We start from the raw sequence: 15,880 nt of genomic DNA on the forward strand, positions 1-15,880 counted from the left end.
CTCATCACAGCCAAGCTCACCCAGGTCAGCGCCAATATGCCTTCCAGTCCAGACAGCTCCTCAGACTCCTCGACTGGCTCGCCTGGGAACCATGGCAATCACTACAGTGATGGGCCAAACCCTGAAGTGGAGAGCTGTCTTCCTGGCGTGGTGAGCATTGTGCCATAATTTAGCCAAACAGTCTATTTGTTGAAAGGGGAGCGCATCCAAAGGCATGAAAAATATCTAGACAGAAGCAGCGTTGATAAATTGTGCATATCCACCCATGGTGATTTGTGGAGAGATCTGTAGAAGCCCCCACCCCCCCACCTTTTTCTAAATGTCTGGATTTAGTATTCCATTTATTACTGCTTTTATTATAACTGCCTTTAATGTTTTGCATCTCAGATAATGTCCCTGCACCTGCGCTACATCTCTTTCCTCTGGCAAGTTGCAGACCTGGGCTGTAATCTCAACATGCCTCTCCTGCGGGATGGAGCTCGTGTTCTAATGAAGCTCATGCCTCCAGGTGCTCTATATGCTTCATTAGATGTCTGCTCGAGACATCTAGCTGCACCAATCTGCCATCTCTATTCATTGCTCACTGTTGTTGCCTTTCAGATAACGCCACAGTGGAAAACCTGCGAGCCATCTGTCTAGATCACGCCAAACTCGGCGAGAACAGCCTTAGCCCCACATTGGATTCACGTTTCTTTGGACCATCACCATCGCAAGTGCTTTACTTGATAGAGGTTTGTTTGGTTCTCAATGCAAAAATATTTTATGAAACTAGCCAAGCGTAGACACATAGCCGGTTGTGTTATAGTATAATAGTATGTTCTAGTATATATGTATTCTAGTATTATTTCCTCTTTCCAATTTCCTTTTATTTATTTTATTTTGTTGAACTGATTGATTGAATCAAATAGTAATAATAAAAAATAAAAATACGCACAGATAAGTAGTGTAAACAAAAATGTAGCGCAAACCGTTAAACACATTAAGATTACTGAAAAACACACAAGGATATACAAATACATATATTTTTTTATTATTTAGCTTTATTTTTATTTCAGTTTAGGATTTTTGTTTTCATAATGGTATAATATTTATATTTTAATTTAATTAGCAAAAATGGGCACAGTAACACTTCCCTAAAGGCTTTTCTGTGTGCTATCATTCTGTGATATATGCAATGTTTCTGTGTGTCTCAGGTGGTGTACGCCTTGCTCATGCCTGCCAGTGGAACGTTGGGTGAGGATGCGAGTGACTTCCAGTACAACTTCTTGAAGAGTGGTGGCCTGCCCCTGGTTTTGAGCATGCTCACCAGAAATAACTTCCTGCCAAATGCTGACATGGAGACCCGGCGGGGAGCTTATCTCAACGCACTAAAAATAGCCAAACTGCTGCTCACAGCTGTAGGCTTTGGCCATGTAAAGGCTGTGGCAGAGGCCTGCCAGCCTGTGGTGGAGGGGACTATCCCTGTGTCGCCTGTAAGTTGCCCTTCCTTTAGCTCCTGCTAACTGTTCCTTTCAAGGAAGTCTTGCAAAAGTATAGGCACAATACCTTCAGTGAAATTTATTTTACAGAAAAGGTACACAACTTATACCCTCACTTAATTAAAAAACTGTTTCGGTCTTGTAATTCTATAAGGAACACATTTATAAATTCATTGTGATAACATATTGGGATTTTAAAACTGTAGCAATGGCATAAGAGACATACTTCGTCTCTTAGGGAGGAAAATTTTAACCTGCGTTCACTTGTGGGCTTCACTTTACACTTTTGTCCAGTACCTCATCTCATAAAAGTGCATTTGGCACAGCTCTAGTCTGCGTTCTGTTTGAAGCACTGCAAAAAAAAAATTCGGAGTGAATTTTATAGGTTTAGCACTGATGGTTTAATTTCTGTTTAAGATCATAACCTTTCAGCCTCCCTGACATTCATCAATCATTAGAAAACCGTCTGGCTTGCCCTGTGTCGCTCCACAAATGTCAAGGGTGTACAGTGTCTTGAGAGGAAACACTCGCACAGACTCCAGAAGCGTTTCCATGAGGGAGTAATAACCATGAGAAAGGGGAAAGTTAAATGTAGTTTGATCATGCAGTTTTTTCTTTATTAGACTGTGTTTGATTATATTTCTGTGCGTGTAATGGAACAGTATTAGTATGACTAATAGGGTTGGAAAATACCACTGACCATGATTTTGCCTGAATCACAAGCTGAAATGTGAAGCTATATTTTTTTGTTAAAGCACTGAATGTTTGAGTACAAAAACAAACATGATTTTAATTTTATACCAGTGTCGGGTAGAGTTTGCTACATTTTAAACTGTGTTTCACACATTACAACTTTGTACATACATGGTTTTTGGGCTATTACCAAAAATTTTGGAGTCAGTATTTTTATTTTTTTATTTTTTAAGAAGTTAAAACTTTTTTTTTTGCTTGGAATGCATTAAACTGAACAAAAGTGACAGTAAAGACATTATGTTATCAAAGATTTGTAGTTCAAATAAATTCTGTTCTTTTGAGCTTTCTATTCAAAGAATCCTGAAAAGAAAATGATCCCATAAATGTTAATATTTGTTTCCAAAAAATGTATTTGGCAGCACAACTGTTTTAAACATTCATGATCATAAATGTATCTTGAGCATGAAAAAAAAGCACATTGAAAAGATATTTAAAGGATCATGTGACTGCTTTAACCATCATAATAATTACATTTTAAGATATATTCAAATGGAAGAGTTATTTTAAACTGTAATAACTTCACAAGATTACTGTTTTTACTGTATTTTGTTCAAATAAATGCAGCCTTGGTGAGGAGATTTTTTTTTTCAAGCTTTTTGAGATCCAGCTTTTAAATGGTAGTTATCATCCGTTTCCTAGCTCTCTTTCTTGCTTTACTGTACATAAGAGACCTAGCATGGATCTGCGAGATAACACTTTTTATTTTTATTTTTTTTTCTTATTTGTTCAAAGATCAACCAGACCACACATGACCAGGCTCTAGTGTTGCAGAACGCCTTGCAGAATATCCCAAACCCTTCAGCCGAGTGCATGCTGCGGAACGTGGCCATTCGCCTCGCCCAACAGATCTCGGATGAGGTATGTTATGCAACAACACACAACTGTCACCTACATAAACTGGTTTGTTTGCATTGTTCAAATAAATGTCCTTAGCTATCTTTAAATGTCTGTAATGATCAAAAGTGTTTTCGTTGAAACCTCTTTTGCTTTGCATGTGAAAAAAGAGAGTGAAACACCTCATGTTTCAGGCTCAGCTTTCTTAGTTTGTGCTTCTCTTCCTGTACCCAGAACTTTTTCCAGGCCTCCAAGTACATCCCAGATATCTGTGTCATTCGAGCGGTTCAGAAGATAGTCTGGGCTTCTGGCTGCGGCTCGGTTCAGCACGTCTTCAGTTCTAATGAGGAGATCAGCAAGATCTATGAGAAGGTACTAGTTCTTGGCTAAGTTAAAAAAAGAAAAAAACCCAGGTGTGATTTCATTTTTTATGAACTCAATATTATGAATATTATATAGGACTCAATTAGGGCTGCACGATATGTCGTTTAAGCATCGATATCGCGATCAGAGGTGGATAGAGTACCCAAAAACTGTACTCAAGTAAAAGTAAAAGTACTTCTAGAAATATTTACTCAAGTAAAAGTAAAAGTACTAGTCTGAATAGTTACTTGAGTAAGAGTAAAAGAGTATCGGATAAAAAAAAATCTACTCTAGTAGTTAGTTACTAGTTACTTTGGGTCATATATACTGAGCCTATTTTTATTTAGATATATAGATAAAATGTATGTTACGTGTGTGTGTATAAATGTACATATTTCATCAGCCTTTACTACACTTTATGTAATTTATTATAAAACCCTGTTTACTTAAGTAACAGATATAGGTGTCATGCCATAACATTTTTAATAAGACTGACTTTAAAATGTGAATTTAACATTGAAAGTTAATTATATAAAAATTGCTACTAATCTGTCATTGTTCGGAAAGAGAGCAAATAACATTTATATTATTAAAGATAATTTTCACTGACAGTCTAGAGTTCAATATTGAACTCTCAGAAACTCCCATTAAAATCACTGAAACTGTTAACACTGTCTTAATTATAGATTCGTACACACATCTGCACTTTGTTGTTTCTGATGAGAGAATTTACCATGAAGAGGTATTCAGTCAGTGAGCGAGTGAAGGAAGCACCGGCATTTTAGTGATGATTCATCTGAATGCCATTACATTCATAAGCTCATCAGAATCTTGTGTGATTGGTTATAATGCGCATCGCTGTATAAACGCATCTATCTCTGGCTCAACGCCAGCCCAGCAAGCGATCACAGATCTGAATTTAGCAGCTGATCATATGCTGAACATACTCGCACCGGTGTGATTGTATTAAAATTAATAAAATCTTAATCCGCTATTTTTTGTCTTTTGGAAGCTGCATTCAACTTGACTCCCTTCTGTTATAAGCCACACACGTACAACAAACTAATGTCACAGTGGTATCGTGTACTGTAATAGAATGTAGCCCAACAAGTTATTACCTGTTAAACAGTAGACAGCACACGCGGTGTTCATCTAATAAGGATCTCCATCGCAAGCAAATAATAGCCTTTGTAGATTTGCTTTCAATTCAGTGCAGTTCCATAGCAACGTTTTCAACGCTGCTGATGTTAAACGTTACAACTCTGAGTGAACCGCTTCAGACGCTCAGCGCGTGCGGCAGGAAACTGAACGAATCATTCAAACTGATTCATGAACCAATTCACTCGTTTGCCAATTGGTTTGATCAAGCCTTTGAACAGAATTGACTCAAAAGAATGAATCATTCGCGAATAGGCATCGCTCATTGTCCAGAGAAAAGTAGACTGCGCATTTGGAATAAACTGAAGCAGTTATAACATTTATTGCATTAAGATAAAGTAATGAGAGGAGCGTCGCCCACAGTAACGAAGTAAAAGTACAGATTTTTCCCAAAAAAATGAACTCAAGTAAGAGTAAAATTACCCATCTTTAAATATACTCAAAAAATTACTCAAGTAAATGTAACGAAGTAAATGTAACTCGTTACTACCCACCTCTTATTGCGATGTACGAATCCACGATAGTCACATCGCAGGATGTGTGATGTAGGCTGTCGTAGTTGATCCGTTATTCATTAACCATACGGGCCAGCTGCTCCCCGGCCCTTGACGAATGTGATTCGCAGATTAATTGCACAGCTTAACCATCATAGAGTGAAAGTTTATCATTTACACATTTAAGTCCTGTCAGTTTAACAGGGTGCATATAAGAACGAGCAGAGAGAGCGCGAGAGAGCCCCGGCCGTACGCGCATGCTCACCTTCACCGTCTTCAAACAACACGAGCGCTGTCTTGCTCTCTCTCCCTCGCGCATATTAATCAAAATCAATTGACATGATGGTGTCGAACAACAAAAAAAAAAACCTATCCAGTGATGAAATGTTTTGTGTTCTCATATCTTGTGCAATATCCTAAACTGCAGAGATAATTACACAACACGTGCCGTACACGTCTGATTCGTGAACTAATGATTCCTTTGAACCGATTAAATTTAATGAATGGTTTAAACAACTGACCTGTCCAACACTGAACACACGAGACGTCTGAATTGGTGTATAAAAAAAATCTGAAACACTTTACAATAATGTTCTTTTTAGTAAACTATTTAACTACATTATTTAACATTTACTATTAATAAACTGCACTTTTACAACATTGTTAATTTCAACATTTAGGCTATAGCCTTCATTGTTGAAATCAAAAGTTGTACAGTATTTGTTTACATAGTTAATGCACTGTGAAGTAACATTACCAAACAATGAACAGCTGTGTTTTTATAAACGAAGATAAACAAAGATTAATAAATATAGTTCCAAAAGTATTGCTCGTGGTAAGTTCATGTTAGTTAATATGTTAACAATTCAAACCATATCCTAAAGTTACAAACAAATAATTTACTCTAATTTAAATAATACTCTGTTTAAATCATTTAAAATGAGAATGTAAGTGTGCTCACCTCATTTTTGTTTGTAAGAAAAAATCAGATTAGATTTCATATCACAATATATATCGCAGAAAAATAAAATATCGCAATGTCATTTTTTCCCAATATCATGCAGCCCTAGACTCGATATTTATGCTTGCGATGTTTGGTTCTTCCACAGACCAATGCTGGCAATGAACCTGATGCCGAAGATGAGCAGGTGTGCTGTGAAGCTCTGGAGGTCATGACCCTGTGTTTCGCCCTTTTGCCCACTGCACTAGATGCACTTAGCAAAGAAAAGGCCTGGCAAACCTTCATTATAGATCTGCTGCTGCACTGCCAGAGCAAGTGAGTTATCGTAAAGTAGGGTACTGTTATTCCTGTTATGCTATTTGACTTTCAATAAAATAAATATGCTTTTGTTGTAGTTTTCAGGAATTCTTTTTATAAAAGTGAGGTATTAAATGTTTAAACTTCAAATTAATTTATTAACGTTTTTCAAACTGAATTTTGTCATTTTAGCAAACGGGATAGAATGGTTTTGTGCATACTATGCACACAGTAATGCATACTATTATTTGTATCTAGGTCTGTTCGCCAAATGGCCCAAGAACAGTTCTTCCTCATGGCCACCCGGTGTTGTATGGGCCATAGGCCTCTCCTCTTCTTCATCACCCTCCTCTTCACAGTTTTAGGTGTAAGTGTCTTGTATGTCTTTGGGACAGAGCTGGAGTTTTTTTTTTTTTTACATTTTGTTGTTAATTCAGAACATCTAATTTGTAGTCATTTTTATCCTGTCCTTTTGTGTTCCAGAGCACTGCAAAAGAGCGGGCAAAGCATGCTGCTGATTACTTCACTCTTCTAAGGCACTTACTCAACTATGCATATAACAGCAACATTAATCTTCCTAATGCAGAAGTTCTCTTAAACAATGAGATCGACTGGTTGAAGCGCATCCGGGTATGTTCATTTACCTAAACTTCTTTTTGGAATTAGAATAGTGAAAACTTTAGTGTGTACAAATTTGAGGGTTTTTTTGTTGTTGTTTTTGTCTTAGGATGAAGTGAAGAGGACTGGAGAGCCTGGGGTTGAGGAGACCATTTTGGAAGGTCATATTGGTGTCACAAAAGAGCTACTAGCTTTCCAGACACCAGAGAAGAAGTTCCACATTGGCTGTGAAAAAGGAGGTGCTAATCTTATCAAGGTAAACATTTCAGTGGTAAACACTGGCCACTTTTACTAGATGCCTACAACATCAGAAGAAACATCTCCTATTTATGACTGCATTGGCAAATAAGACTAACTGATCTTCCTTTTTTTTCCCATGAACTCCTTATAGGAGTTAATGGATGACTTCCTGTTCCCAGCATCTAACGTGTACTTGCAATACATGAAGAGTGGAGAATTCCCCACTGAGCAGGCCATACCTGTGTGTAGCACCCCAGCCACCATCAATGCAGGCTTTGAACTGCTGGTTGCACTTGCTGTCGGATGTGTGCGAAATCTCAAGCAGATTGTGGACACACTAACTGATATGTACTATTTAGGTGTGTGCTAATGTTGATTCCTGATTCCTAGAAATGGTGCACTCAACCCCATCAGTTTTCATGGATACATAGTTATTTACTTGGTTTTTTTTTTAATAAATGGTTTTTATGTACCTTTAGGTTGTGAACCACTTACAGAATGGGAATATTTACCACCAGTTGGACCAAGGCCCACCAAGGGGTTTGTGGGTCTGAAAAATGCAGGTGCGACTTGCTACATGAACTCGGTGATCCAGCAGCTCTACATGATTCCTCCCATCAGGAATGGCATTCTGGCCATCGAAGGCACGGGCAGCGATGTGGATGATGATATGTCTGGAGACGAGAAGCAAGATAATGAGGTACTGCCTAGCATGGTTCATTTCTGGAGTTTCAGACTGCATTGTGTTCATGAGAATTATATATATCTCTGGAGGAGGTCACAGTATGATTCACTTAGATTGAGCAATGTGAACACGCAGTGCTCAAGGTTTATTTAATTTTTAAATTTAGGATATTCCATGTTTTTCCCATTATAGGTTTGAGTTCACTTTCAATGGACTGTGAATCAAATTGAATCACTTTTTGGTCCATATAAAATGTTAAAGATTAAAAGTGCTTAACTGTTATTTTAGTATTATTTATATACTGGTACAGTTTCGAATTGGCTTTTATTTCAATATATTTTTAGTATTAAATTAGATTTTTTAATTAAATTTAGCTTTTAATTCCTGTTCTTTAATTCTTACATACACTAAAACAAGACAGATTTTTCATCTAATATTTTTTTTATATATATATATATATATATATATATATATATATATATATATATATATATAGCTTTATTTATATAACAACTTTAAACAGTTTGAGTTAACCATAACATTGGCACATTGCATGTTGAACCAAGGAAGTTTGCAATGGGCCATTAGCACCTGTACCAGTCACAGTGAATAAAAATGGGAGTAGGATTGCCTAGGGAACAGTTCAGGTGGAGGGGTGTGGCTTCTCATTTCCCAGTATAATTAAGCTCAGGTGTGTGCTTTATTAACCCCGAGAGTGCATACAGCTCTTGGGCTTGTTGTTGTGGAAGCACACACATTGGATTGTTTCTGGAGAGGTTGTGCTTTCAGTTTCTGATGGAAGTTAATTTCATTAAATTGAAAGCATTTTGCATATTTTTTAATGGATGAGCTGCCCAATGATGACTATCATCCTTTCTCACTACCAAGTGACTGAAAAACGTAGCCATCTCTGGGGTGTATATGCCATGTGGGCATTCCTTGGAGCTGAGGGCATTTTAACAAAAGTTTTCTTTAAACGTTATGTGATATTTAAAACAATTCAAGTTTATTGAAAGTCTTGCTTCAATTGTTGCAGAGTAATGTGGATCCCCGGGATGAAGTGTTTGGCTATCAACACCAGTTTGAAGACAAACCTTCTCTCAGTAAATCGGAAGACAGGAAGGAATACAACATTGGGGTTCTTCGGCAGTTGCAGGTCATTTTTGGACACTTGGCTTCCTCCAGGTTGCAATACTATGTGCCTAGGGGATTCTGGAAGCAATTTCGGTAAATTTATCCTCTCTTTTTTTTTGTGTAATCCTCCTTTCTTTTAAGAGTACTGAACAAGACACTATTCTCTAAATCGATCGCTTCCTCCTGCAGGTTGTGGGGTGAACCGGTCAATCTGAGGGAGCAGCATGATGCCCTGGAGTTCTTTAACTCGCTAGTAGACAGTTTAGACGAGGCTTTGAAAGCATTGGGTCACCCTGCCATGCTGAGCAAAGTGCTGGGTGGCTCTTTTGCTGACCAGAAAATATGTCAGGGCTGTCCTCACAGGTACATTGGAAATCTAATATTGCTTATTTTTTTTGCCTTCACAGATCTTTGTGTCACTGTAACACACTCCATGCTGTCTTTTCAGATATGAATGTGAGGAATCGTTTACGACGTTGAATGTAGATATCAGAAACCATCAAAATCTCCTCGATTCTATGGAGCAGTATGTGAAAGGAGACTTACTCGAGGGTGCAAATGCCTACCACTGTGAAAAATGCAACAAGAAGGTGTGTGTTCTGTCTTTATCTTAAGGATGTCTTTGTTGTTATTTAAGAGAACACTATTAAGCTCAAGGTGGTGTGTCTACATGACAGGTTGACACAGTGAAGCGTTTACTCATTAAAAAGCTTCCTCCGGTGCTGGCCATCCAGCTAAAACGCTTTGATTATGACTGGGAACGAGAGTGTGCCATCAAGTTCAACGATTACTTTGAGTTCCCACGGGAGTTAGACATGGAGCCTTATACGGTAGCTGGAGTAGCCAAGCTGGAGGGGTCTGATGTGCACCCAGAGAATGAGGTATTACACCAGCATTGTCTGTCTCTGGTCTTCAAATGGTCTCATTTAAATAAATGCAATTTGGTAATATTTTATATAGCTGAAGTTTTGAAACTGTCCTTAGCAGGAGGTGGTCCAGCAGAATGAGCCGTCAGAGCCGGAACCCCCCTGCAGCTCTCGCTATCGTTTGGTGGGAGTGCTGGTCCACTCAGGCCAGGCTAGTGGAGGTCATTATTACTCCTACATCATTCAGAGGAACGGCAGTGGTGGTGAGGGAGAAAGGAACCGTTGGTATAAGTTTGATGATGGAGACGTCACTGAGTGCAAGATGGACGATGACGAGGAGATGAAGAACCAGTGCTTTGGTGGAGAGTACATGGGTGAGGTCTTCGACCACATGATGAAACGCATGTCCTACAGGCGACAGAAGCGCTGGTGGAATGCCTACATCCTCTTCTATGAGCGTATGGACACGTTGGACAAGGACAGTGAGCTGGTTAAATACATTACTGAGCTCACAGTGACCAGCAAACCTCACCAGGTGAAGATGCCCTCTGCTATTGAACGCAGCGTACGCAAACAAAATGTGCAGTTCATGCACAACCGTATGCAGTACAGCTTGGAGTACTTCCAGTTCATCAGGAAACTGCTGACCTGTAACAGTGTCTACTTGAACTCCCCTCCAGGTAAATCCAGCCATTGACCTTGCTCTATTCTCCACTGTTGCAGATGGGATCAGGGCTGCAATGTGCTGTCATTCTTCAATCTGTTTCTCTTAAAAATTGATAAAAAGCAGAATTTGACTTTGAGGAATAATCCTGATATTAAAAATTGTTAATACCTTAAGATTATATTTAAATGCTAAGTTATATTTGGTGATTTATAACATTAGAGGAAATTGTAAGTAGGGATGGGCAATATTTTGCATGCGATTTGTCATGCGCATTTCGTCAGTAAAGCTGGTTCCCTGATTGGCGGTAAATCGCCATCACCTGCTTTCAAATGGAGCGGCATTCAATAGAGCCATAGATCACTGACAATCTATGCAATATCGCGTTCATTATCGAAGGTGATTCATCTGCGATAATGAAAGCAATATTGCGTAGCTTAATTTTATTAAAGGAATATTGTGAAATATTTAAATTGTACAATATTACAATCACAATTCTTTATAATTTTTATTGTGATCAATCGCATTATGCACAATTGAATAATGAATTCAAAAGTTGGGCTTGGGTGTGGTATGCCTGCGAGCGCTAACCGTGCCATAGCGCAGAATTTCTGATGTTCAGCATGATTGCGTTTAACATTTCTGATCAGCAAATGCGATTGATCTGTAAAGCAATATATTGTAAGAGGGTCATGTTATTGCATCCCAAACGACTTATTATAAACCACAAAGTTAACAAATGAACTCCACTGGGCTCAACATCCCACCTCTCCTGTGACCCATGGTTTCTGTATGTGTATTCAGAGCCAGTGAGCAAAACTTTCATAATAAATTGTTGCCATTAATCAATGCGTTAACTTGCCCAGCCCTAGTTAATATATTTTAAAACGTAATTTATTCCTATGAGGCACAGCAGGTAATTCAGCAGCCATTACTTTGGTTTTTTTGTTTTGAGTTTTGCTAAATCCTTCAGAAAACATTTGTGCGCACACTACGTTGGCATATATATATTAGCATATTACCGTTAGCGTCTAAGTGTGTGCGTGTTTGGTAAATGGGTTTCCTTTTTACATCATTACACATTCTCCTATTGTTGCTGCTGCAGAATAATCTATTCCAGGGGATGGTGAAAGTCATTGTAGCAGTAACGATACTTCTTTTGTGGCTTTTAGGTCAAGACCATCTTTTGCCTGATGCAGAAGAAATGGCCATGATTAGTATACAGCTGGCTGCTAGATTTCTCTTCAGTACTGGATTCCACACCAAGAAAATTGTCCGTGGCCCTGCTAGTGATTGGTAAGCCTGTGATTTCTGAGTTTATCAGGCACGTGCTTGCCTTTGTTATTCAACAGTTAGATGATTCCTTATCTATCTACAATAAGTTGATCCTTGTTTCTTTTATTTCAGGTATGATGCTCTGTGCATCTTGCTACGGCACAGTAAGAATGTGCGTTACTGGTTTGCACACAACGTCCTCTTTGCATATCCGAACCGCTTCTCAGAGTACCTGCTTGAGTGTCCCAGTGCAGAGGTCCGAGGAGCCTTCTCCAAACTCATTGTATTCATTGCACATTTCTCACTGCAAGATGGACCCTGCCCTTCACCCATTGCTTCACCTGGACCTTCAAGTCAGGTACGTCCCTCATACATGGGAAATCAGGGTATGTCTACAATTTGGAGCTCACTCCACAAGGTTCTTATGTTTTGCATTATTTGTTCTTTTGTCTCAGAGCTGTGATAATTTGAGTTTAAGTGAGCACTTGTTCCGTGCTGTACTTAATCTGCTGAGAAGGGAAGTCTCTGAGCATGGACGTCACCTGCAGCAGTACTTCAATCTTTTCGTCATGTATGCCAACCTTGGTAAGGACCACTCGCCACCCTTAAGGCTTGCATTCATATGGGCTTTCATGCTATAGTGCTGTCCCGTCTCACTCCCATTTCTTTGTCAGGCTTGGCAGAGAAGACGCAGCTTTTGAAGCTTGGGGTACCAGCTACCTTCATGCTTGTGGCTCTGGATGAGGGCTCTGGCCCTCCCATTAAATACCAGTATGCTGAGCTTGGAAAGCTTTATACTGTCGTCTCACAGCTGATTCGTTGCTGTGATGTGACTTCACGTATGCAGTCCTCAATCAATGGTGAGAATTTTATACTTTGCTTCAAAATGTGTTAACTCAGATAACAAAATAGTCTGTAGGCTTTCACACATAGTTTTGGTCCCCATTGCCCAATGAAGATTTACATCCTTGCTCAGGACTCACTGACTGACACACAGCCATCTCCAGGCTTGAGTGCCACGTTGGCATTGCTTGGAGCTGAGGGCATTTACAGAGAAACAAGCAGAGATGCACTTCCTTTTTGTTTTTTTGTGTCAAGCCAACACAATGTTTTAGTAGTTTGATCTGTTGAAACTAGTTTTAAAGATTTGCATTGAAAACCAACATTTTCCAGACCACATTCCAGGATATGAGCTGACATTTCCAGGATACGAGCTGACATTTCCACATGTTGACATTTTTAGGAAACCCTCCCCTGCCAAACCCATATGGTGACCCCAACATCACCGCTCCCATCATGCCTCTGCAGCAGCTGGTGGTGGACATCCTGTTTGTGCGCACCAGTTATGTGAAGAAGATTATCGAGGACTGCAGTAACTCCGAGGACACTATCAAACTGCTGAGATTCTGCTGTTGGGAAAACCCTCAGTTTTCCTCCACTGTGTTGAGTGAACTACTGTGGCAGGTGAGAGGCATTACCGGCCTTCGTCTTTGAAAAGATGATGACAATTTTCAATTTAAGCAGCATTGTGAATATTACAATTACATTATAAATGCACATTTCATTTGGCCATTAAGTTTCCTAAAGACTATCTATCATTGGACTAAACTTCTTTCCTGCTGTCAATCTCTCTTGCAAATTGTGATGATGGAATTTAGACAAGTATTTTAATAGCATCTGGTTTAAATTGAAGAAGCATAATGTTATTGGAGTTTGGAAGTGAGTCTGTGAATCTGTGTAAATGGTCCGTAACACTTATGTCGAGGTTAAATGTATAATATTTTTCACTGTATCGTCTAGCCATGTGCATGTGTATTTTTCCTGTCTGAAGATGGTTATTAACATTGGTGTTTTTGCATAGGTGGCGTATTCATACACGTATGAGTTAAGGCCTTACCTGGACTTGCTCCTTCAAATCTTGTTTATTGAGGACTCATGGCAGACTCACCGGTAAGTCAATCTTTCCACTTTGTTTAGCAAATGTCTCTTATGTGAAATGGCGTATGAAGAAAAGGCCCCAGAACAACCAGAAACTCATATCTGCAATTTAGTTCCTGGAGTGAAGTCTTTAATCTTAAGGCATCCTTACCTTTTTTTTTTTAGATTAATTAAATTCCTGAATGGATCGTAATGTCCTGCTCTGCCCTTTTCCTTTGTTAGGATCCACAATGTGCTGAAGGGAATCCCTGATGACCGTGATGGGCTTTTTGACACCATTCAGCGCTCCAAAAATCACTACCAAAAGAGAGCTTATCAGTGCATCAAATGCATGGTGGCTCTTTTCAGCAACTGTTCAGTGGCCTACCAAATTCTCCAGGTCTGCTTGATAATGAAAGACTGCATTTGAATGTTATATGTATGTGTGTTTGCATGTAAAAACTGATTATGGTTTACTCTTTCCAGAGTAATGGAGATTTAAAAAGGAAGTGGACCTGGGCAGTGGAGTGGCTTGGTGACGAGCTGGAACGGAGACCGTACACTGGCAATACTCAGTACACGTATAACAACTGGTCCCCTCCTGTCCAGAGTAATGAGACTTCTAATGGATACTTCCTGGAGCGCTCCCACAGTGCCCGTATGACTTTGGCCAAGGCCTGTGAGTTGTGTCCAGAAGAGGTAAGTGATGGCTCATGCCACCCCTCATTGTCTGCAACATTAGCACCAGTATGTTTAAAGTCTAATCATGCATGTGTGCTTCTGCCCATTAGTTGAGATGTTTTAATAATTATTTAAATATCTGAATGGTTGCCCTTTAAGAACCCCTAATGTAATGTAGAGTAACACTTTATTCAAACTTCAGAAATTAGCACTGAAATCTCTCACTATGACTGTATAATGATGGTCAGGCACATTTCAAACGTTTAACCTTTGGAAAATAATTTTGAAAAGGTTTTAAAAGGAAGTCTTTTCTAATCCAGAAATGTTTAACTATAGATAGGGCTTTGAGTTTTCGACTTTTATTTCCAGGTTTTAATTTTTATAACGCAAAGCAGTTACAAATGTTGATATTTGCATAAATTTAAGTTTCGTTACATTTACACTTGATTTTATGCCGTAGATTTTTTTTAAGCCATTTCTATTGATTTGCAGAAATAAGGTGCTTTCTTTATCAAGTTGAATCAGTAGCAAATTGCCACAAATGTTAAATGTATGCAGCCATAGATGCATAATTTGTTGAAACAGTATGCAATATTAACTGCCGTTTCAAAATAGTGTCACTTAACGAAGCACGAGGTGGTATCTGAAGAGGACGCTGGCCGGAACCCGTCCTCGACACAGCAACTTTTGCCAGGGGAAGTGACAGGCCAACAACAGCACACCGTAAGACTCGTATGGCCCGGCCACACTGGTGCCATCTGCGCAACTTTTTGGTGTTCACAGGGCTTGATGTAGACAGAACCATCTTCCACCTCCCTCAAAAACAACACAAAATCAACTGTTATTTCGTCCTCATCTCAATGTGTCCAAACTGTTTCCTTCTACACAACAAGAAGTCATAATGTGTAACTAAGTGATCGAAAACTCTAAGCCTTGGCTATAGTGTACAGATGAGAGTTGGAGGTAATTTTTGTGTTTGGTGGTGGTTTCCTTTTTTTGTTTTGAGTCTGATTTTATTTTGGGAATGTAAGATCAGGTCATCTAATCTGATAACAACCTGCACGAAGAAGCTTTTGTGTGACTATACAAATTTGGATGTGGTATCAGTTTTATTCCATTCTGCTGATTAACGTTGAGGAAGAACACAATGTTCAGGAGGATGTTTAGTGTTCTAGTCATACCACTGTCTATTCAGTTCATCTGTGGGCAAATTCCTGTCAGTCATCAGAAGCTTCCTTAAGTTAAAAACAGTTGAATCAAATTCAAGTATAAGTGTTTGGTTTGTGTTGTCCATTTATAGTGGTCCCTCATCTGTCATTTGATTTCACTAAGTCCCCCTAATAATTTTCTTTGTTCGTTAAACCGATAAAGCCTTGAACTTTCCCATTTGATTGACTCTTTATCGAGGACATTGTTCACAAATATCCCTGGTTAGTTGGAATGAAGCAAATAGTTTTATATT

The 15,880-nt window shown here is 39.0% G+C and overlaps 1 protein-coding gene across 8 annotated transcripts in view; it reads left to right on the forward strand.

Annotated features, from left to right (window-relative positions):
• The window catches only part of usp9 (ubiquitin specific peptidase 9), a 36,373-nt gene that overhangs the window by 18,035 nt on the left and 2,458 nt on the right, over positions 1-15,880 (forward strand). For 4 of the 8 annotated variants that reach the window (XM_052565243.1, XM_052565244.1, XM_052565246.1 and 1 more), the window contains 25 exons: positions 1-150; positions 388-508; positions 601-731; positions 1,194-1,472; positions 2,964-3,089; positions 3,300-3,437; positions 6,190-6,356; positions 6,597-6,705; positions 6,822-6,968; positions 7,066-7,212; positions 7,348-7,555; positions 7,676-7,896; positions 8,918-9,108; positions 9,205-9,378; positions 9,464-9,605; positions 9,693-9,896; positions 10,000-10,561; positions 11,718-11,841; positions 11,953-12,178; positions 12,276-12,405; positions 12,495-12,680; positions 13,064-13,284; positions 13,682-13,770; positions 13,981-14,137; positions 14,224-14,436. In XM_052565243.1, coding sequence (XP_052421203.1) covers positions 1-150; positions 388-508; positions 601-731; positions 1,194-1,472; positions 2,964-3,089; positions 3,300-3,437; positions 6,190-6,356; positions 6,597-6,705; positions 6,822-6,968; positions 7,066-7,212; positions 7,348-7,555; positions 7,676-7,896; positions 8,918-9,108; positions 9,205-9,378; positions 9,464-9,605; positions 9,693-9,896; positions 10,000-10,561; positions 11,718-11,841; positions 11,953-12,178; positions 12,276-12,405; positions 12,495-12,680; positions 13,064-13,284; positions 13,682-13,770; positions 13,981-14,137; positions 14,224-14,436 — 4,563 coding nt within the window. Of the gene's footprint in view, positions 151-387; positions 509-600; positions 732-1,193; positions 1,473-2,963; positions 3,090-3,299; positions 3,438-6,189; positions 6,357-6,596; positions 6,706-6,821; positions 6,969-7,065; positions 7,213-7,347; positions 7,556-7,675; positions 7,897-8,917; positions 9,109-9,204; positions 9,379-9,463; positions 9,606-9,692; positions 9,897-9,999; positions 10,562-11,717; positions 11,842-11,952; positions 12,179-12,275; positions 12,406-12,494; positions 12,681-13,063; positions 13,285-13,681; positions 13,771-13,980; positions 14,138-14,223; positions 14,437-15,033; positions 15,142-15,880 lie in introns of all 8 variants that reach the window. The other 4 variants (XM_052565242.1, XM_052565241.1, XM_052565239.1 and 1 more) reach the window with 2 other exon arrangements.

This window comes from Carassius gibelio, chromosome B9 (genome assembly GCF_023724105.1).
Source record: "Carassius gibelio isolate Cgi1373 ecotype wild population from Czech Republic chromosome B9, carGib1.2-hapl.c, whole genome shotgun sequence".
Taxonomy (NCBI): domain Eukaryota; kingdom Metazoa; phylum Chordata; class Actinopteri; order Cypriniformes; family Cyprinidae; genus Carassius; species Carassius gibelio.